The sequence below is a fragment of the Oncorhynchus tshawytscha genome, linkage group LG05 (genome assembly GCF_018296145.1).
Source record: "Oncorhynchus tshawytscha isolate Ot180627B linkage group LG05, Otsh_v2.0, whole genome shotgun sequence".
Lineage (NCBI taxonomy): Eukaryota > Metazoa > Chordata > Actinopteri > Salmoniformes > Salmonidae > Oncorhynchus > Oncorhynchus tshawytscha.
The window spans coordinates 27,257,246-27,279,692 of NC_056433.1; the positions used below are offsets into that span (position 1 = coordinate 27,257,246).

At 41.3% G+C, this 22,447-nt stretch overlaps 1 protein-coding gene across 1 annotated transcript in view; it reads left to right on the forward strand.

Moving 5' to 3' along the window:
• The window catches only part of LOC112250419 (snRNA-activating protein complex subunit 1), a 30,783-nt gene extending 10,290 nt beyond the window's left edge, over nucleotides 1–20,493 (forward strand). The window contains exons 5-11 of the mRNA XM_024420537.2: nucleotides 1,845–1,949; nucleotides 3,831–3,974; nucleotides 4,159–4,215; nucleotides 4,506–4,568; nucleotides 5,447–5,588; nucleotides 18,643–18,702; nucleotides 20,256–20,493. Of these exons, the coding sequence (XP_024276305.1) occupies nucleotides 1,845–1,949; nucleotides 3,831–3,974; nucleotides 4,159–4,215; nucleotides 4,506–4,568; nucleotides 5,447–5,588; nucleotides 18,643–18,702; nucleotides 20,256–20,293 (609 nt within the window). The 3' untranslated portion in view covers nucleotides 20,294–20,493. The remainder of the gene's footprint in view (nucleotides 1–1,844; nucleotides 1,950–3,830; nucleotides 3,975–4,158; nucleotides 4,216–4,505; nucleotides 4,569–5,446; nucleotides 5,589–18,642; nucleotides 18,703–20,255) is intronic.
• Nucleotides 20,494–22,447: the final 1,954 nt, after the last annotated feature.

Sequence of the window (22,447 nt, forward strand, 5' to 3'; positions counted from 1 at the left end):
CATTCCAGAGTACCAAAGAAGCCCAAAACATGTCTGCTGCAGAGAGACAAGACAAAGCCATGACAACCAGTTTTGATGAGTCAGTGTTGACATTTTGTTGATTCACCATTAACTAAGTTTATTAGATGGAAAACAAGCTATTAGGGTGAGAAATTCTGACGTTTTGTCTCAGGTGCAGCCGATTCACGCAAGCGAACGTTTGAGATTATGGCTAGACGGCGGAACAATTTTTTTTAACATTAAGCCTAGTTGTATTTTTCAGCTCATCTCCACATTTTGGTCGGCTATTTCCTATGTGTTAGTCAATAATTGGATATGTGCAACTTCTCTTTGTCATTACTTGATGCCCTAAAAGAATAAATAAAGCCTTGCCCACCAGAATGTCATAAATCGATCGATTGAATGAATGCATCTGGTGGAAAAAGTACCCAATGGTCATACTTGTGAAGTAATGAAACCTTTAAAAGAAAATGACTCAAGTAAAAGTATAAAATATTTGGTTTCAAATATACTTGAGTATCAAAAGTAAAAGCATCAATCATTTAAAATTCCTTATTTAGCTAACCAGGTGGTGCCATTTTCTTTTTCCTTCAAATTTTACGGATAGCCAGAGGCACACCAATGTTCCTACATAATTTACAAACGAAGCATGTGTTTAGTGAGTCCACCAGATCAGAGGCAGTAGGGATGTTCTGTTGAGAAGTGCGTGAATTGGATCACTTACCTGTCCTGCTAAGCATTCAAAATGTAATGAGTATTTTTGGTTGTCAAGGAAAATGTATGGAGTAAAAAGTACTTTTTTTTTTTTTTTTTCTTTAGGAATGTAGTGAAGTAAAAGTAGTCAAATATATAAAGTACAGAAACTACTTAAGTAGTATTTTTATGTAAGTCCTTTATGCCACTGGAATGCTTTCATTTCTGCTTCTCACAGAGTGAGAACGTTTTAAGGAAGCGGGGTGAGAATGCAGTAACTCAAACAGATGAAAGGTTTCTCATGCAAAATGTCTGAATGATATCAGTTTGACCGGTTTTAAGAAAATGAAATTCTGTGAAAAAGATCCAATGATTTCAGTTTGTCTTGACTGCATTTCCAATTTGTGGTTGAAATAATGGTAGCTTTTATATTGCTGAAAAAAGCCAATTTATGCTTGTGTACCCATGCGGAGGGCACCTTTATAGCTCTACATTGACAGGATTGGTTGATGTTAAGTGGGGGCGGGAGGTCCTGTATAAACACACTCACGTCCTTCACAACAGCTCTGCTCTGTGTAGCGCAAAAAGCAGGAGTGCCCTGACTTCTGCGGAGGCCATATCACTGTAAATTCTGCACTTCCAATGCAGATGTCGGATTGACCATGCAGCGCCTTTAACCACACATTGTCATTCTCTCTCAAGATGCTGAAAGAAATCATATTTCTCCACACCTGTTCCCAAAACAATGTTATTTGGTGTATCATTTTACTAAGAAATCATTAATTCTGCAGAAGTTTATATTGTATTAGGCTACATGTGAAAGGTTCTAGGCCCACAGTCAGTGTCCAGATTTCAGCGTATTCCATTTAACCCATCTAAACTTCAAAGATGCGTAGACCAGGGGGTGCGGCCACACATGTCACAACCTACTTCCGCTGTCTCTGCGCGCGCGCACACCGAACTTGGCTCCATTTAAGCCAATCAGTGCAGCAGAGTACACGTTTATAGACCCTCCCCCTTAATCTTGTAGGGTCAATACTTTTTTTTTAACCAGAAATGTTACTTATTGAACTTGTATTAAAACACATTGCACTTTTAATTGATTTAGATGGAATTGACCCTATTCCTCGGTTCACTGTGTCCACCTGTAGTTGACCTTCCGTGTGAAGAAGAAGCCCCAGCATCACAAGGTGTGCGAGGAGTTCCGTGACCGACCAGAAAGGGTCAAGGACCTCATCTCTACAGATATGCTACAAGTATGGCTTTTCCTCTATTAAAAACTTTGCTACAGTAAAACGGTTCCATGTCACACTGGGGAATCGGCACATTTCCCATGCTGAATCTGTACATCTCCCACTCAATGTGTGAATAGGCTTTTTGAACATCAGTAGGCTATAATGCAGGCATGGGGGTGTGCGTCTAAAGCCTGTCTCATACCATCCACTCAAAATGTGGTCGGGCTGTTTTTTGCATATAGATTGAACCAAACATAAACATGCAAAAAAAAAATGTTTACCGAGTTAGTTCATATAAGGAAATCAGTCAATTTTAAATAAATTAGGCTCTAATCGATGGATTCTAAGATTCCTTTAAAGAAATGGGGTGAGGATCAGAAAACAACTCCGTATCTGGTGTGTATACCAATTTCCTCCTTCCTGTGGAATGTTGTCCCACTCCTCTACAATGGCTGTGTGAAGTTTCTGGATATTGGCGGGAACTGGAACAAGCTGTCCTGCTAGAGAAGGTTGGAGACCAAATCTACTGAACTTGGAGAAAACATGGGGGATGTAATGCTGCTTTAAAAGTTGATAAAGTGTAATCCCATTTAGGAGAAAAAGGCATTCAAACATTTTGCTGCAATTTTCACACTGCTCTACATTTTAAAGTATTCTTTTCCCAACAATTAAACAAATTACTTAAATGGATTCTCTGAACATTCTCACCAAGTTCCCTCATTAGGCAAACCATTAACATTATTAGATTAGTTATTCTATATTAAAAATTTCTCATTGAACAGCTACAGTGCTGCTCTTTGTTTTTGCCCATTTAGTGTCTTTCACAGCCTCTTAAGCCTTAGCTCGACCATCTCTTACAGAATTCACATAGGACAATGTGACTGTGGTCAAGTGTTCAACATTAAAATACTTTATCAACATCAGGTGCTAAAGGTAGCCTACAATTAGGAAACAATTCAAAGGCTTGGGTAGAATAAACTACTTGCAGTACATTTGGAAAGTACAGACCCCCTAAACTTTGCACATTGTTACGTTACAAACTTAATCTAAAATTGATTTTAAAAATGTATTGAATCCATCTACACACAAACTTCCTTGACCAAGGCCCTACTCCCCCGATTGCTCAGTTTTCCCAGGCGGCCAGCTCTAGGAAGTGTCTTGGTGGTTCCAAACTTCTTCCATTTAAGAGTGATGGCCACTGTGTTCTTGGTAACCTTAAATTCTGCAGATATTTTTTGGTACCCTACCCCAGATCTGTGCCTTGACACAATCCTGTCTTGGAGCGCTATAGACAATTCATTCCACCTCATGGCTTGGTTTTTGCTCTGACATGCACTGTCAACTGTGGGACCTTATATAGACCGCTGTGTGCCTTTGCAAATAATGTCCAATCTATTGAATTTACCACAGGTGGACTCCAAGTATTAGAAACATCACAAGGATGATCAATGGAAACAGGATGCACCTGAGCTCAATTTCGAATATCATAGCAAAGGGTCTAAATACCTATGTTAAGGTTTTTTTTAAATACATTTTCAAACATATGAACCTGTTTTTGCTTCATTGTGGTATTGTGTAATTTTTAAAATTTATTTAACCTTTTTAACTAGGCAAGTCAGTTCAGAACAAATTCTTATTTACGATGACGGTGTACCATAGATTGAGGGAAAACATTTGATTTAATCCTTTTAGAATAAGGCTGTAATGTAACAATGCGGGAAAAGGCAAGGTCTGAATACTTTCCCAATGCACTGTACGTTACTGCAATACTTGTTGCAATGGTTTTACGTAGGTGTTTAGTTTTATGTAACAGTTTGTCACACTGAATGACCCTCTGGATTAATTTAGCATATCGGACTGTTTGGTTGTCTGGCAAGTGTGTTTTGTTTGCATTGCACGTAGGAGGTGGCTAACATTCAGGGTCACCATGAGCGGCTGAAGGCGTCCGTCTTGGAGAGGTCATCCATTGCGGTGACCCAACAGGACCTGCCTGCCCGCTTGCACAGCTGTGTGCTTGAGTTCCTCCACTGGCAGGACAGGCATGAGGTGAGCATCTATTCTTATAGTGCAGGGAGAACACATATTTCAATGCAGCAGTGTTTAATTGTCACTGTTTTGCACTATAAACATTTTTGTTGACAATTCATAAAATGTAAATTTCTACTCTGAAGAAATATTTGAGCCCAGAAACTGGTTGTGATTTTTAAACTTGGCTTTTTGTTATGTTTAGAACCATGGAGATGCAGACCACTTGGTTTATGCTGAGGAAAAAGCCCAGCAGGTCGAGGTAAGCTTTAGTGTAGTTAGCCTTTTTGTTGTTGTACTGTAATGAAATAACGCTATGACTATTTGGGAACTTGCCATAGACCGTTAAATGCTAGAAAGCCTTCTGCACTGCTTGTTTTGCTACGGTCTAACATTACTAGAATATAGTACATTGACTAACAAACTACAAAACCCTTCGGGAGTGTACAATGGTTTTACGTCAACACTGGTGAGTACCACCGTTGGCCAGATAATGACATTGCAAGCATTGAAGGTCTTATCCTTTCCTGAATAAGCTCTCTTTTTGTCCAGTCTTCCAATAGGGCACAGCTTCTGGCATCCATCAAGACAAAATCATACGGGTGTCTTGCAGAGGTCTGCTGAACAAGAAGTGATTTTTCACACTTCATTTCAAGTGCCACTGTTAAGTGTCCAATGCATATCTGTCAAACTCCAGTCTTTGAGGGCAGCGTGTCTATGGCCTTTTTCTCCTCCCTTGTACTTTATTAATCAATAAAGGTAATTGATTAGTTAATAACTCTGCTCACCTGGTTGTCTGGGTCTTAATTGGACTTTAACTGAAAGAAAATAACAAACCAGCAGAGATATATCCCTCCAGGAATTGAGTTTGACACTGCTTGTCCAATACATAGCCATTAAAGTGGTGTATGAAATAAACTATGCATGTGTTTTATTAATAGAAAATGATGGGCAACATTTTCCTCTTGCTAAAAGGTGCACAATGAGCTAAAAAATCTGAGCAATTACTTTTTGGGTAGTTTCCACTGACCTTTAGGTGTCTGCACAGATCTTGGCCATGTTGGACATCAAATACTGAATACCTTGAAAAACATCAGAAGCAGGCATTTCTATTGTTTATCCCCACAATGCACCACACATTGAATGTCATTGATCACTGCTGGAGAACCAACTTAAATATACCTGATCAAATGTGCCCCTTGCCAACTTTCCCACAACAGAGGTGAAGCAACGGGAAGGTGTATTGGGGAGTAGGCTAATTAGCCTTTTTTCATGAATTTAGTGATTGGCATGGCAACACTTACAAAACTGTGGCTTTTGCTAATGGAGTTAAGGACAAGGAAAATGTTGCCCTACATGTAGTATTTTTTGCTTGTCTGCATCATATGCATCTGGTTTATCAATTCTTAATTCATTGCATTACTGGATATACTCAGTGTCCTATTCAATGGAATACTTTTGAACTGATTGATCATTTTTATGTTTATCCACAGGCCTCGAGGTCACGGCGGCATCGCCAGGTGGAGATGGACACATCCATTTCTGGAACAGGCTACATTAAACAGGCTCCCAAATATCACAAAAGTAGGGCGCCATCACTCAAGGCCCGAACCAACAAGAACCTCTGTGGGGAAGGTCAGTCGGTATACCTCTTGTTTGATGAGAACTTTTTGGGGTGAGATGTTTTGGAGGAGTTTCTCCAAAGTCAACAGTGATGTGGATACACTTTTATAGCTAGCCACAAAGCAAGAGCACACCTTCAGGCCTGTCAGACTGAGGTTCTGTTCTGGCTGCACCACTAACAGGCAGCTAGACAAGTGGTCACACCAGGATGGATTCCGCTTAGTCTATTTTAATTCCACTTGCATGAATTACTCTTAAGGGCATGTTCAGACTCCTAGGCACCTGAACCATGGGGTAAACTTGGCATCTGCCACACCACTTATTTAACCTTTTATTTAACTAGGCAAGTCCGTTAAGAACAAATTGTTATTTACAATGACGGACGACGCTGGGCCTATTGAGCGCCGACCTATGGAATTCCCAATCACGGCCCGTTGTGATACAGCTTGGAATCAAACCAGGGTCTGTAGTGACGCCTCTAGCACTGAGATGCAGTGCCTTAGACTGCGGCGCCACTCGGGAGCCTCAAATCATTGCACCGTGATTAATTATTTTGTCTCTTGGGTGGCTTGGGTCTAAAATGATTTGAGCCTTGTGGAGGTCCCTGACCATAAAGATCTCACACATGCCTTTCTGTTTGACTCCAAGTACCTTGCTTGCTGTGGTGATAATCCTTCTCAGCATATATCTGGCATTGCCAAACCAACAAATAATACAAAAAGTTAAGATACTCTCAATGAAAGATTTCTAAAACCGAGTTCGTGTAGTACAGTGACTGTCTTTGTAGATCAGGTCTGTACATTTACTCCACTGAAGCTTATTGTCCAAGAGGACACCCAGATATTTGTTTTCTTCTACAATCTCTGTTCTGACCTCTGATAGATGTTGCAGAGGTAGGTGGTGTACACTCCCTGAAGTCTATGCACATCTCTTTGGTCTTATTGGTATTGAGGACCAAGTGTGATTTGTCACACAACTCTACAAAGGTAATTTAGGACCGGGCCATGGTGTTCCTCGTCATCATGCAACAGGCTGATCAAGGCAGTGTCATCAGTGAACTTAACGAGGTGTCGTACTAGTTCCCATCCTGACCAACTATTAGTGTACAGGAGTGTGGACAAAACACATCCCTGAGGAGAGCCTGTGTTGGTGGTGTGTTTGTCTGAAATGTGGGGACCTACTTTGACCCGCTGTGGCTCATGAAGTCCAACAGTCACAAAACCAGACCCCCATCAAAGGAGAAGTCCCTTAGGAGTCTCTGTGCCAGAATGTAAGGCTGAAGAAAAGCCAACCAAACCCTGACATGGGATTTGGCACCTTCTAGATGTCTATAGACCGTGTTGAGAGTAAGAATTGATCATCAACTCCTCTGCTGGGCAAAGTCTTGAGGAGAAAACATTAGCAATGTTCTAGCCCTCATGTCTCCCAAGGTCAGCATTGTTTTTTTCCCCTTGCCTATGTGGGGCACACTAGCCATGGATTTAATCTGTTGAGTTTCCTGAGGAGTGGGTCCTCTCCCTTTGTTTATATGCCTCCTTGTCCACCAGTATCTGTCTTTTGAGCTCACATTGTACATCTCTTCAAGCCTGTCAATTACCCTCAGTATAAACTGCCTTCCTACTAAGTAGTGATTTAAAAATATATATTTTTGATACCAAAGGCTTATTGCGGGGACTCAAACTAGTCACCTTTCGGTGAAATTCGCTGTTTCAAAGTCAAAAAATGTGACCTACGTGATTAGTGTAGATCCAATGAAGTTTTTGGCGGGCTATGGATGACTGCTGGCTGTATGCAAATGAGTGATTCGCATTTGGAGCAATACTGGCAGTATCCAAGGCTCAGCCAATCGTTCACATAACAGAATGCAGCACGTGACTGAAGAGAAGAGACAGCCAATGTGCTAGTTACAGCATCAGCGTGCGCTCTGCAAAGAGCAGGAGAGTGGAAAGGCAGTTTGCCCGTTAATTTACAGCAGCATGTCCCCTGAACGATAATGAAAGGGTAGGTGAGAAGCCTGACCACGGAGACGGGGGTGAGAAGGTGATGAAGTATACTTCATGAGCTGTAACCGAAAAACAACTGGCATTTGGAAAGTTTGAACTGAGGGAGAAAGTGTGATGGAACAATTATTGTTAGCATTAAATATCTTGCAAGCTGGATCATTCTCCCTTGGCTAGCCATAAAAATGTTGAGCAAAATTAGCCAACTAAACTGATCAAATAATTGAGTTTATGGTGTGGAAAATGAGCTGGCTAATAAAATCAGACAGCCACTGTTAGCTAGTTAATGTTACAACATCAGATACGCAAACATCAATAACCTAACCAATTCATTATGGTATTAACTGGTAACGTTGCTGTTCCTCAAGTTATACCTCATTAGTTTGGACACTGGCAACCTGTGTGAAATGTTAATAACAAGCTAGTGAACTAACAGTAATATTTTCCCTCTACCTTATGTGGTTAATTTTCAGAATGAGAGAATTGGGTGATTTCTTTCAAGGAAAAATTATTTCACATTTATTTAATCAGGTAGGCTAGTTGAGAACAAGTTCTCATTTACAACTGCGACCTGGCCAAAATAAAGCACAGCAGTTCGACACATACAACAACAGTTACACATGGAATAAACAAACATACAGTAGAACAAAAGAAAACCGTCATTACAGTGAGTGCAAATGATGTAAGAAAAGGGAGTTAAGGCAATAAATAGGCCATGGTGGCGAAGTAATTACAATATATCAATTAGACACTGGAATTGTAGATGTGTAGAAGATGAATGTGCAAGTAGAGATACTGGGGTGCAAAGGAGCAAGATAAATACAGTATGGGGATGAAGTAGTTGGATGGGCTGTTTACAAATGGGCTATGTGCAGTGATATGTGAGCAGCTCTGACAGCTGGTGCTTAAAGCTAGTGAGGGGGATATGGGTCTCCAGCTTCAGTGACCTTAGCAGTTCGTTCCAGTCATTGGCAGCGGAGAACTGGAAGGAAAGGCGACCAAAGGAGGAATTGGCTTTGGGGGTGACCAGTGAGATATACCTGCTGGAGTGCGTGCTACGGGTGGGTGCTGCTATGGTGACCAGTGAGCTGAGATAAGGCGGGGCTTTACATAACAGACTTGTAGATGACCTGGAGCCAGTGGGTTTGGCGACGAATATGAAGCGATGGCCAGCCAACGACAGCGTACAGGTCGTAGTGGTGGGTAATATGGGGCGTTGTTGACAAAACGGATGGCACTGTGATAGACTGCATCCAATTTGTTGAGTAGTGTTTGAGGAATTGCTTGTTAAACAAGTGGAGCTGGGCCTGGCTTAAACTGGATGCCACTATAGAGGTTAAAGGAACAACACACGCTTTCCCACTTTTTCAATTCAGTGGATTAAAGGGGGTATGCCAGGTGTACGCTCTGCCTGAAAGGTCAATTATGCCAACAAAGTTTATCATGCTCTGCTGGCACATTGTGGAACAGATGTCCACATTCAGAAAGTGTACAATGTAATAATATGCAGTGTAGCCCTAAGATGTTGCTTCTGTTGAAGTTGACAGTAAGATGTGTGGGGGGGGATTATTGCATTTTACTTGGTGAATGTAATTTTTGCACAAATGTAGCCTTGTGCACTTGATCGATGTCTACTATAGTGGCCACTATAATAGAGCAAAAATAAAATGTTTCATATGCCTGTTTCATATTTCTACTAAAGATATTTTTTTCCCCAAGTGCAATATTTGTGTGTGTAGTCACAAGTGTTCTATTATAAAGGCTGTCATGGCTAACTGCAATATTAGTGTGTTGTTTTTTTTCCCCTCAAGACTTCAGTGTCATTTGTAGTAAAGTCTAGGCAACAAATTACATTGGATTGCTTTCTTGACATTTTTTAGCTCTGAGCTAGGTTCACATTAACCACTTTCTTTTACAGAGACTGATCATGTTGATAATTTTCTTTGTTTAATTGACCTGCATTTCCTCCTAGCAGGGATCTTTTTTGCATGTTTCAGTGAAGAAAAAAGGTGTCACCTTTTTTGGGCCCTCAACAGTTTGCATCCCTGTTATTGTTAGGGAAGATTTTACAGGTTTTAGTAGGCACAACTGACACAACACAGAATTTTACAACATCTGACTTCATTAAGATCAGAGCTGCTGTCCTCGTACCTCCCACAGAGCACAGTCAAAACATCCTTGGAGACGAGTGATACTATTGTTCCATACCTGGACAGTTTCTCCAGTAGGTTGGCAAGAGGTAGACAACATTGTGGTCCAATGTCCCCAGGGGAGGTCTGGTAGTGGCAGAGAAAGCACTTGGTATTGTCCGATAGCACAAATCAAGTCTTATTTTTCCTAGTGTGACATTTCACATATTGGTGGTACATGCAAAGTACAGTTTTTAAAATCCCCTAAAATAAATGTTGGCGCGTCGGGTGAGATGGATTCCAGTTTCTGTGACTGGTTATTGATCAGCAAGGTGGCGGGTAAGGGAAGATTGTTTAAATCTTTCTGATTCCCCATGTTTGTGTTTTGGTTTGTAATCCACTCGCAGACAATCAGGGAATAGATGGGCCATTGGAATATCCATCGTGTTTGAATTGCATTGTAGTAGGAACTCTCTGCTGTATTGGAGCCGCTGCCAGCGGCATTTTCATAATTTAGTCTGTTATTGTACATACCTGCTACAATCAACAAGATCAGTCCAGCACACCATCACTGTAAAGCTGTTGTTGAGAGATTGTTTACAAAGTGTACGAATTAAAAACCTAAAACGCCACACCCACTGTGGGTTGCAACAGAGCCGTGCCCCCCTGTCACTCTACAAGGTGGTTGAAAGTGTTACGCAGGTGCTGGCCCATGTTGACTCCAATGCTTTCAACTGTTGTCAAGTTGGCTGGATGTCCTTTGGGTGGTGGACCATTCTTGATACACACAGGAAACTGTTGAGTGTGAAACCCAGGAGCATTGCAGTTGTTGAGACACTCAAACCGGTGTGCCTGGCACCTACTACCATACCCCGTTCAAATGCACTTTTATTTTGCCCATTCACCCTCTGAATTTGCACACAAACACAATCCATGTCTCAATTGTCTTGTTTCATACTCTTAATCTACACTGATTTGAAGTGGATATAACAAGTGACAGCTTGCACCTGTTCAGTCTGTCATGAAAACAGCAGGTGTTCCTAATGTTTTGTAGACTATGCATATGGTCAATATAAGGGCTGTTATTGCATGACGCAGAGTGCCTGGATACAGCCATTAGCCGTGGTATATTGTCCATAAACCACAGTGGTGCCTTTTTGCTATTAACTGCTTGCCACCATAATTAGAACAAGTCATACCCCTTTCTGATATACCGTGACCCAAACTACCCGGTTTGATATTATGAATATACAGTACCTGTCAAATGTTTGGACACCTGTTTTCTTAATGCAATTTTATTGCTCACATGGTTAGCAGATGTTATAGTGAGTGTAGCTAAATGCTTGTTCTTCTAGTTCTGACTGTGCAGCAATATCTAACAATTCCACAAATAACAAATACTCACAAATCTAAAGGGATGGAATATAAATATAAGGATGAGCAATGTCAGAGTGGCTTAGGCTAAAAGATGCAATAGTATAGAATACAGCATATACATATGAGATGAGTAATGCAAGATATGTAAACATTATTAAAGTGGCCAATGATTAAGTCTATGTAGGCAGCAGCCTCTGCTAGTGATGTCTAACAGTTTGATAGCCTTGAGATAGAAGCTGTTCTTCAGTCTCTTTGTCCCAGCTTTGATGCACCTGTACTGACCTCGCCTTCTGGATGGTAGCGGGGTGAACAGGCAGTGGCTCGGGTGGTTGTCCTTGATGATGTTTTTGGCCTTCCTGTGACATCGGGTGCTGTAGGTGTCCTGGGGGGCAGGTAGTTTGCCCCCTGCTGTCCTCAAAGTGAGCAAAGAACGTGTTTGCCTTGTCTGGCAGCAAGACTGTGGTGTCTGGGACGTGGCTGGCTGTCCTTTTGTAATCTGTGATTGTCTGTAGACCCTGCCACATGCGTCTCATGTCTGAGCCGTTGAATTGCTACTCCTTTGTCTCGATATTGACGTTTTGCCTATTTGATTGCCTTGCGGAGGGAATGACTACACTGTTTGTATTCAGCCATATTTCCCATCACCTTGCCATGGTTAAATGCAGTGGTTCGTGCTTTCATTTGTGCGCGAATGCTGCCATCTATTCATGTTTTGTGGTTAGGGTAGGTTATAATAGTCACTGTGCGTACAACATCTCCTATACACTTCTTGATAAACTCAGTGACCGTCTCGGTGTACACGTCCGTATTATTCTCAGAAGCTACCCAGAACATATCCCAGTCCGCATGATCAAAACAATCTTGAAGGGTGGATTCTGATTTGTCAGACCAGCGTTGAATAATCTTTTTCACGGGTACTTCCTGTTTTGAGTTTCTGCCTATAGGAAGGGAGGGGCAAATTTGCCCGGAAGGAGGGTGGGGGAGGGTCTTGTATGCATCCCGGAAGTTAGAGTAACTATGGTCCAGTTTTTTTTCCAGCGTGAGTGCTACAGTCAATATGTTGGTAGAATTTAGGGTGCCTTTTCCTAAAATTTGCTTAATCTCCAGCTACAATAAATGCTGCATCTAGGTATATAGTTTGCATAAAGTCCAGTGAAATTCCTTGAGGGCAGTCGTTGTATCGGCTTAAGGCGAAATATACACGGCTGTGACTAACTGAAGATAATTCTCTTGGGAGGTAATACAGTCGGCATTTGAGGAATTCTAGGTCAAGTGAACAAAGACTTGAGTTCCTGTATGTTATTACAATTACACCATGAAAAATACACCCCCGCCCTTCTTCACAGAGAGATGTTCATTCCTGTCGGCGCGATGCACTGAGAATCCAGATGGCTGAACCGACTCCCACAGTATATTGTAGTGGAAATTTCCTGTATTACCAAATCACAAGAGAGCAAACCACACAAGACAGAGTTTTCATAAAGTCCATCTTTAATTATATGAGCTCCATCACAACCCTGTGACTCTCAGATCAATTCAATGTCTATAAATGAGTTCTGAGTGCTTACACATTGCAACTGAGATCCTTTATAGCAAAAACACACACAGCCAGACAGCATTGGCTATACATTATCGTTCAGTTTTGGTCTCCTAAACTATGTTCTTATCTCGCTCTTGGTACCACTCCAGACCAACACCATTACCTCACCCAATGGCATATATCAAATACACCCCCTCCTGGACAAGATCACAGAGAGCCAGTGACTGGCACACAGACATTGTGGAGCCAAGAGATAATTTGTTCCCCCTCAATCATCCCTTCACATGGTTGAAAATATACGTTTATACATGACACATTCACAGAAGACTAACCAGACCTCTCCCCTCTCTGGGCCCAAGTAACTTTCCCACATAAGCATGCTATAAAATGAATAAAACATCTTATAAATGTTACCTAAAGAATTCTGATTCTGCCACGACAATATCCTAAGAGCCATGTTTCCGTGAAACAGAGTTACAATCCTTGTCTCTCTGGAAAGCAACCCTTGTTCTGATCTCGTAAACTTTATCTAGGGACTGGACGTTAGCAAGTAATATACTCTGAAGCGGCTGGTGATGTGTGCCTCCTAAGTCTGACTAGGAGACCGCTCCGGCTTCCTCTTCTCCGGCGTTGTTGTTTTGGGTCGGCCTTGAATCAGTTCAAAGCCCTCGTTGGTGCAAACGAAGGATCCGCTTCAGGGAAGTCATATTACTGGTCGTAGTGCTGGTAAGTTGCCGCTGCTCTGATATCCAATAGTTCTTCATGGCTGTATGTAACACACAAGATTTTCTGGGCTAACAATGTAAGAAATAATACATAAAAAAATGGTGCAAGGTTTCCCAAGGATGAGAAGCGAAGCAGTTGGTGCCATTTCCTTGTAGAATAATAGTGAATACAACAAAACTATGATTTTTTTATTTTTTTATTTTTATTTATTTAAGTAGGCAAGTCGGTTAAGAAGAAATTCTTATTTACAATGACAGCCTAGTGGGTTAACTACCTTGTCAGCTTGGGGATTCGATCTAGCAACCTTTGGGTTACTGGCCCAACACTCTAACCACTAGGCTACCTGCTGCCCGAAATAACACGTATGGAATCATGTAGTAACCAAAAAAATGTTAAACAAATCAAAATATATTTGACATTCTTCAAAGTAGCCACCCTTTGCCTTGACAGCTTTGCACACTCTTGACATTCTCTCAACCAGCTTCATGAGTAATGGTTTAACAAAAATCTTGAAGGAGCTCCCACACACATGCTGAGCACTAGTTGGCTGCTTTTCATTGACTGTTTGGGATGAGTTGGGCCGCAATCTCAATTGGGTTGAGGTCGGGTGATTGTGGAGGCTAGGTCATCTGATGCAGCATTCCATCACTCTCCTTTATGGTCAAATAGCCCTTACACAGCTCTGGTTTACACTTAGTGGGACAAATGATTGTCCCACTAAGTGTAAACCAGATGGAATGGCGTATCGCTGCAGAATGCCATGTTAGCCATGCTGGTTAAGTGTGCCTTGAATTCTAAATAAATCACAGTTAGAAGGAATTGAATTCCTATGTTTATTACCCAATTCAATTAATACACACAGCCCATTTCTAAGGATTGTAAGATACTTATTTGCATAAAATGGGCAAGACCAGTCTCAAAATCAAGCAATAGGATTTATTCTCGAGAGTACTGAACATGATACAATTTACAACAGGTTATAAATTGAAAATGACATCATAGGTTTTAAACTGTCCCGTCCCTCCTCCACGCCGATACAATGGCAGTATAGTTCACAAGCCTTCCTACATCGTCCCCCACCGGTTTAGGTAATTCATGACCAAGCCAAGGTCTCCCTGTGTAGATAAGCATTCTAGCCAGTCTGACGATAAGTTCATTAGTTTCTACCAAGGAACAGAGTCTTTGTTCTAATTCTTGATTATAATTACACACATTATATTCAGTACTAGGAGTAAAATAAAATTCATAAATCTATACAGTATTCTGATTTAGTCAGTCCTGATTGAAATGTATACATAATTTAGTCATTATTGATAAAAAATTAACAATCACCAACCGTGTCACCAGCAAAGCACCCCCACACCATCGCACTTCCTCCTCTGTTTCACCATGGGAACTACACATGTGGAGATCATCCGTTCACATACTCTGCGTCTCAAAGATACAGCGGTTGGAATCACAAATCTCCAATTTGGACTCATCAGACCAAAGGACAGATTTCCACCGGTCTAATGTCCATTGCTCGTGTTTCTTGGGTCAAGCAAGTCTCTATTGGTGTTGTTTTCTTTCCGGCAATTCATCAATGAAGGCCTGGTTCATGCAGTCTCCTGAACAGTTGATGTCTTAAACTAAGTGAAGCATTTATTTGGGCTGCAATCTGAGGTACACTAAACTCTAATGAACTTATCCTCTGCAGCAGAGAACTCTGGGTCTTCCTTTACTGTGGCTGTCCTCATGAGAGCCAGTTTCATCACAGCGCTTGATGGTTTTTGCGACTGCACATAAAGAAATATTCAGAGTTCTTAATGTTTTGCATTGACTGTCCATGTCTTATAGTTATGATGGACTGTCATTTCTCTTTGCTTATTTGAGCTGTTCTTGCTATAATATGGACTTAGCCCTATTTGGTAAAAGACCATCTTCTGTATACCACCCCTACCTTGTCAAAACACAACTGATTGGCTCAAACGCATTTAGAAGGAAAGAAATTCCACAAATTAACTTTCAACAAAACACACCTGTTAATTGAAATGCATTCCAGGTGACTACCTCATGAAGCTGGTTGAGAGAATGCCAAGATTGTCCAAAGCTGTCATCAAGGCAAAGGGTGGCTACTTTGAAGAATCTAAAATGTGTCATGACACCTGCAATGACAACAAGCTCAGTACGATGATGCTGTGACACACCGCCCCAGACCATGCCGGACCCTCCACCTCCAAATCAATCCTGCTCCAGAGTACAGGCATGTAATTCTCATTCCTTCAACAATAAACGTGAAGCCGACCATCACCATTCCTGTCTGGTCCAGCGACGCTGGGTTTATGCGACGCTGGGTTTATGCCCATAGGCGACGGTGATGTCTGGTGAGGACCTACCTTACAACAGTCCTACAAGCCCTCAGTCCCGCCTCTCTCAGCCTATTGCGGACAGTCTGAGCACTGATGGATGGATTGTGCGTTCCTGGTGTAACTCGGGCAGTGGTTGTTGCCATCCTGTACCTGTCCCGCAGGTGTGATGTTCGGATGTACCGATCCTGTGCAGGTGTCGTTACACATTGTCTGCCACTTCGAGGATGATCAGCTGACCGCCCTGTCTCCCTGTAGCGCTGTATTAGGCATCTCACAGTACGGACATTGCTTTTTATTGCCCTGGACACATCTGCAGTCCTCATGCCTCCTTGCAGCATGCCTAAGGCACGTTCACGCAGATGAGCAGGGACCCTGGGCATCTTTCTTTTGGTGTTTTTCAGAGTCTGTTGAAAGGCCTCTTTAGTATCCTAAGTGTTCATAACTATGACCTTAATTGCCTACTGTCTATAAGCTGTTGGTGTCTTAACGACCTTTCCACAGGTGCATGTTCATTAATTGTTTATGGTTCATTGAACAAGCATGGGAAACAGTGTTTAAACCCTTTACAATGAAGATCTTATTTGGATTTTTACGAATTATCTTTGAAAGACAGGGTCCTGAAAAAGGGATGTTTCTTTTTTTGCTGAGTTTAGTATGAAATTGATTCGGGAGAATGTTTTGTACCTGTTTGAATAGAAAGTGTTATTTTTTAGGGTTATGAGCTCGCCAGGCGTCAATGAGGTTGTAATCAGAGTTGTTGGAGAGCCTTGGTTGCCTGTGGATTGTTGGTCTTATTAGATTTGTCCAGATTGGCATTCATGTCTGTCCCAATAACCAGTTGGTGTTCAGTTAATTCCAACAATTATGCTGTTGAGAGGATCATATCAATTGGAGCATACACATTAATAAAGGCAATTTTTTTTATTTCCATTATGGATCCATTTTAGGAAAGTGATTATGCTTTCTTGGTCTTTGCCTTTACCAAGGATAGGGAATTTGAGTATGTATCAGTGATTCCACGATTAGTTTTGTTTGTACAAGTGGTTCTCTATTCGGTCTCTTTGGCGCAGGTGTGTTTCTTGGAGCATTGCTATATCAATATGGTTTCTTGCGAGAATGTCAAGACTGCTTGAGCATTGATAGGAATATTAAGGCCTTTGAAATTCCAGATGGGAATAGCTAGTGTTGCCATTGTTTTTCTAAAATGGAAGTAGTAGTAGTAGCAGCAGTAGCTTATTTTGGTTAGAGGGTGACCAATGGGTGGGTTTCCCTGTGGGCCATGCTTTTTATTTTACATCAACACTAAAGATGCTAAACAAAAATAAGTAAACAATTCAGACCTTGACAAATAAGTTGGCAGACTTGATGAGTAAGGGTGGGTAATGACAAATAAAATGTAAAACATAGATATGACACATGCAAGCCTAATCCCTTAAATAAGGTATAGCAGTAGGATCCATGTATTAATTAATTAATTGACATGGTGTCATCACTGTTTAAATGTTCTGGAACATAGGCAATGTAATTACAAGTTCAATGCTCAGCAATATTGTTCCTTGTACCCAAACATGAGGGGTGTACTCATTTGTCTTATGCTGAGGACAGCATCATAGCAATAGGCTATGCTGCATGACTGACTGTACATGGATAGCACACCTGAATGAGCCAGTCATGGGGTTCCATCTGTCAGCTTGTCCAGTTGTGTATTGGGTTTTATATGCTTCTCAAAGAAGTCTTGACCATCTTTTGGCAGTGCAAATAGTGTTTTGTGTTCTGGAAGATTAATGAGTTTAGCTGGGTGGATGAAGCTGCATCTCAGGCTTAGCTTTCGTAGCTGTAATCTCACTTTGTAGGTCTCCCTCGGTTTTAGCAGTTTGTCACTTAGGTCTGGGTAGATGCTGATCCTCTTCCCTGCATAGGTCAGAGCCCCGGATTCCGCTGCAAGGTGAACAATTCGCTGTTTGACTTCGAAGCTGTGGATCCCTACAATGATACAGTGAGAGCCGTTGTGGAGTTGATCCGTGTGGTGCACAATGTTAATGAGTGGCATGGGACCCAGCTTCTCCTGCCCGAACAGAAGGAAGGAAGTTGTGTTGTACGCTTCCATTCTAGTTTCAAGTCCTGTGACCCCGCACATTACATTTACAAGAATGATTTAAGTGATTCCATTTTCTCTTTTAGGAGATTGATTATCCCTTCCAACTTAGCTGGCGCTGTTTCTAGGTCATGGAGTCTTCTCCAGATTTTCCACTTTGGTTGAATAGGTATCTATTTTAGCAGTGAACACTGCCATTGATTTCAGTTACCGGTTTTTATTGTAAGTCGAGGGCAATCTCCTCACCAACAATCTCTCGTATACTAGTGGCCTGCTATTTCTGTTGCCTGGTATGGAGAGCCGCCATGTTTCCACAGTTGAATTGTGGATGAACAAATTCTAGCTGCTGGGGCGTAATAGACTTGGTAGTTATTTCTTGTCACACAATTCATGTCTCCACACCGTAATATGATATGTAGTATTAATAAGTCAGTCAATTCATGGTAATTTGCCAAAGAAAGCCACAAAGGCCATGTGTTTCAGTGTATGCCAGCTGACTTTTGAGGGATAGATGAATGTGTACTGTGTTGATGCATTTGACCTGTCTGTCCAGGCTTTTAAGTCACTTGATTGATACAGATGAGGCTGGTGGGAAGAGCTATAGGAGTACGGTCTCATAGTATTGGCTATAATGGAATACATGGAGTCAAGTGGTTTCCCATATGTTTGATACGGTTCCATTCCAGCCATTACGATGAGCCCGTCCTCCTATAGCGCCTCCAACCAGCCTCCTCTGATAACGTTTATTCATATTTATCTCAAGCCAAATTATGCTCTTTATTTCACTGATTAACTCTGGTCATCACCAACCTTACAATAGCTTTTTGTTCTGCTGTGTCCCTTTACATTAGGAGATGAACAGAAGATCCAATATTGGCTCCTTAGTGCTGCTGAGGAGGACAAGACTGCATGTAAGAACAGGCCAATGCCACTTACCAGTGAATAGGGGATTATTTCAATGTAGATCCATACAAAAACACTAGTCCATTTTCTTCTGTTCTTCAAAGTAGTTCCCTCCCACACAGTTACCTGAAAGCCAAGTAGGGGGGGGGCAGGAAACAACTAAGTGTAAGTCTGGATTTACACTTAACCAAGCGTTGTCCTAAGCAATATGTCATTGATGCTTGTATAAAGCTATACATTCTGGCATGCATCAAAATATCACGATTCGCATGTCAGACTATTTTTATTTTTTGTGTATTGAAAATGAAAGTTTGAGCTGCACAGTATGGCAGGGTCAATGACATCCAATTAATTAATAGCACTGGTGATCTCCCAAAAAAGGAAAAAAACACTGACACAATTTTCTGGCTTAGGTGTAAAAACTGGTACGAGGGACAAATGTGGCGTGTTTTGGAATATTTATTTCTCACACAGAATAAAATAGGTAGACTTTTGTAATATGGGGGATAGTAGACTGACTTTTGTTGTTCGTTAGGCCTACTCATCTTGTTGGCTGGCAAAGTAAATGTGGACTGTTCCAATATCTTCAATATGCACCTTGGATTTGGATAAGGATGCGTGCAGTTCCGTGGCTGTCATCACTTGTAGACTGTGAGAAAGACCTGATCACTTTGATGGAGAGCCGTGAGAGGTGATTCGGAGCACTCAGGGAGAAGGGCACAACGGCCGCTGACCGCAAACGGCATGGATTTTTTTGGGGGTGCATTACGGCCACACAAAGGGGATGCCACCGTGAAATTCTAGACATTATCAAGTGCTTGTCAAATTGTGAATGAGTAACTGATGTAGTGTGTTCAGCCTGCACAAAAAAACTAAGCAGAGCTCATGCCTTTCAAGCTACTTTTTTCTAACCATTCCTGTCATATCATGCAGCCTTACAATGTATTAAAAATCAAAAAATAAAGCCCAGCGTTTGTAGAACTAAAGTTAGATGAATACCTCCTAAATTAAGCAAAAAGGAATTCCTATTTCTTTTGTTAACCACTCAACACATAGTCCATGTGCACACTCCCTCAAATCATTTGGAGAAAATATCCTTTCCATTTCATTCAACTTTGTTCAATTGTATTATTCATTCTACAAAATAATGCCACGGAATTCTAAGCAAATCCTGTCTGCTAAATTAACTAGTGTATCCCACAGCCGTATGGCATAGCCAGATCAGGGCCTAACACATTTAAATGCAGACCTTTGGAACATCCACATCAGTCAATGGCTTGTAGGCTATGCGTGGAAGCCAGGAGATGGTAAATGTATGTTAATTAACAGTCAATTACTGTGAGACCGACAGTTATTTGCTTGACAATCACCGGCTGACACAAATACATGAGCGCCACAGCCCTATCCCCAGCCGAGTCATACCAAAGAAATGTTTTATATTGTTATGGTATATTCTCTCATTATTTGTGCATTTTAATGGACCCCAATGTAATGAAGACACTCTAACCTGCTGTTTCCATTCTCCTAAATTGCTTTGACTCTCTCTTACATTTTGTTTCAGTGAAAAGACAGAAGCGAAAACACAGTTTCCGGTGGTGAAGAGAATGCTGAGGATTTGGGCTATAACTGCTAAAGGCTAATACATTAGGAGAACACTAAATATCCACATAATGAATATATTCATCAAGTTGTCTGAGGACTTGAGCCAGTTAATTACTGTGCATATAACAGGAAATGTAATTAACAGAGCACTTTTGTTTTTGTGTACAAATAAATGTGGCCACAAATTTGCATCATTCTATGACTTTCCAAGCATGGATCTGTAATCCTTTGTCCTTCTGACAATAGTACTGCACTGGGTATGGTTCCCTCGTCCCCTTGTTTTTAGTCGGTCACCCTACCTGAAAAATACTTTTGATCTTGGGTGGTGTTTTTATACCCCAAGTTCCCCTACAATTGACCCATGTTACATTTAGCTCCACTTTCCCCTATTACTTACAGTGAATTGCGGCGCGTTGAAGCCCTTAAGTCTAATGCATCTGTTACTCTAAGTAACACAATATATTTAAAAAATCCATCTGTCAGTTTCAGATGGAGAACTGTTTTTTTTTGCATTGGCAGCGTCCCAATCCACCGCATATGCCTATGTCGGCCTTCCGCATCTGCGTTGAAAGGGGGCTGAGCTACAGCAGTGTTTTCAGACCATGAGACATCCCGAAAATTCGTCTTCTCAAGAAAACGTCTCTAGCGTCCGAATGGTTTGGCCTACAACCCCCACAAGTGTCACGGGACTCGTCTTAAGGTAACCCGTACAAATGAATAGAAGTATGGAGGCAGTTTTGTGCCAACAAAGGGGTTAAATATGTCCAACAAATGTTTTTTAGCATTATTACGTCTCCAAGATATAGGACAGACATTTCAAAACTTGAACCCTTATGATTTCATTTTGTCCTTTTTCTTGTGCCATTTATCAATGCGTTTTCTATGGGCTTTAGTAGTAAAGGCCAAATTCAATATTTTTGATAACTAAAGGGGTCCACATGGTAACTGTGAACATGGACAAGTACAGTCAGTCAGCTGTGCCCTCCGTAAGGCAAACAGGCAAAATATCAGGACAGAGACAAAATGGAGTCACAATTAAACAGCTCAGACATGAGACGTACAGTTGAAGTCCGAAGTTTACATAAACCTTAGCCAAATACATTTAAACTCAGTTTTTCACAATTCCTGATATTTAAAAAATTCCCTGTCTTAGCTCAGTTAGGATCACCACTTTATTTTAAGAATGTGAAATGTAAAATGATATATTTCAGCTTTTGTTTCTTTCATCACATTCCCAGTGGGTCAGCATTGCCTTTAAATTGTTTCACTTGGGTCAAATGACTCGTTTTACTGTGGATATAGATACTTTTGTACCCGTTTCCTCCAGCATCTTCACTAGGTCCTTTGCTGTTGTTCTGGGATTGACTTGCACTTTTCGCACCAAAGTACGTTCATCTCTAGGAGACAGAACGTGTCTCCTTCCTGAGTGGTATGACGGCTACGTGGTCCCATGGTGTTTATACTTGCATACTATTGTTGGTACAGATGAACATGGTACCTTCAGGTGTTAGGAAATTGCTCCCAAGGATGATCCAGACCTGTGGAGGTCTACAAAAAAAAATCTTTCTTGGCTGATTTCTTTTGATTTTCCCATGTCAAGCAGAGGCACTTGAGTTTTTATTTATTTATTTCACCTTTATTTAACCAGGTAGGCAAGTTGAGAACAAGTTCTCATTTACAATTGCGACCTGGCCAAGATAAAGCAAAGCAGTTCAACAGATACAACGACACAGAGGTAAAGGCAAAAAAATGGCCATGGTGGCAAAGTAAATACAATATAGCAAGTAAAACACTGGAATGGTAGATTTGCAATGGAAGAATGTGCAAAGTAGAAATAAAAATAATGGGGTGCGAAGGAGCTTAATTAATAAAATACAGTAGGGAAAGAGGTAGTTGTTTGGGCTAAGTTATAGGTGGGTTATGTACAGGTGCAGTAATCTGTGAGCTGCTCTGACAGTTGGTGCTTAAAGCTAGTGAGGGAGATAAGTGTTTCCAGTTTCAGAGATTTTTGTAGTTCGTTCCAGTCATTGGCAGCAGAGAACTGGAAGGAGAGGCGGCCAAAGAAATAATTGGTTTTGGGGGTGACTAGAGAGATATACCTGCTGGAGCGTGTGCTACAGGTGGGAGACGCTATGGTGACCAGCGAGCTGA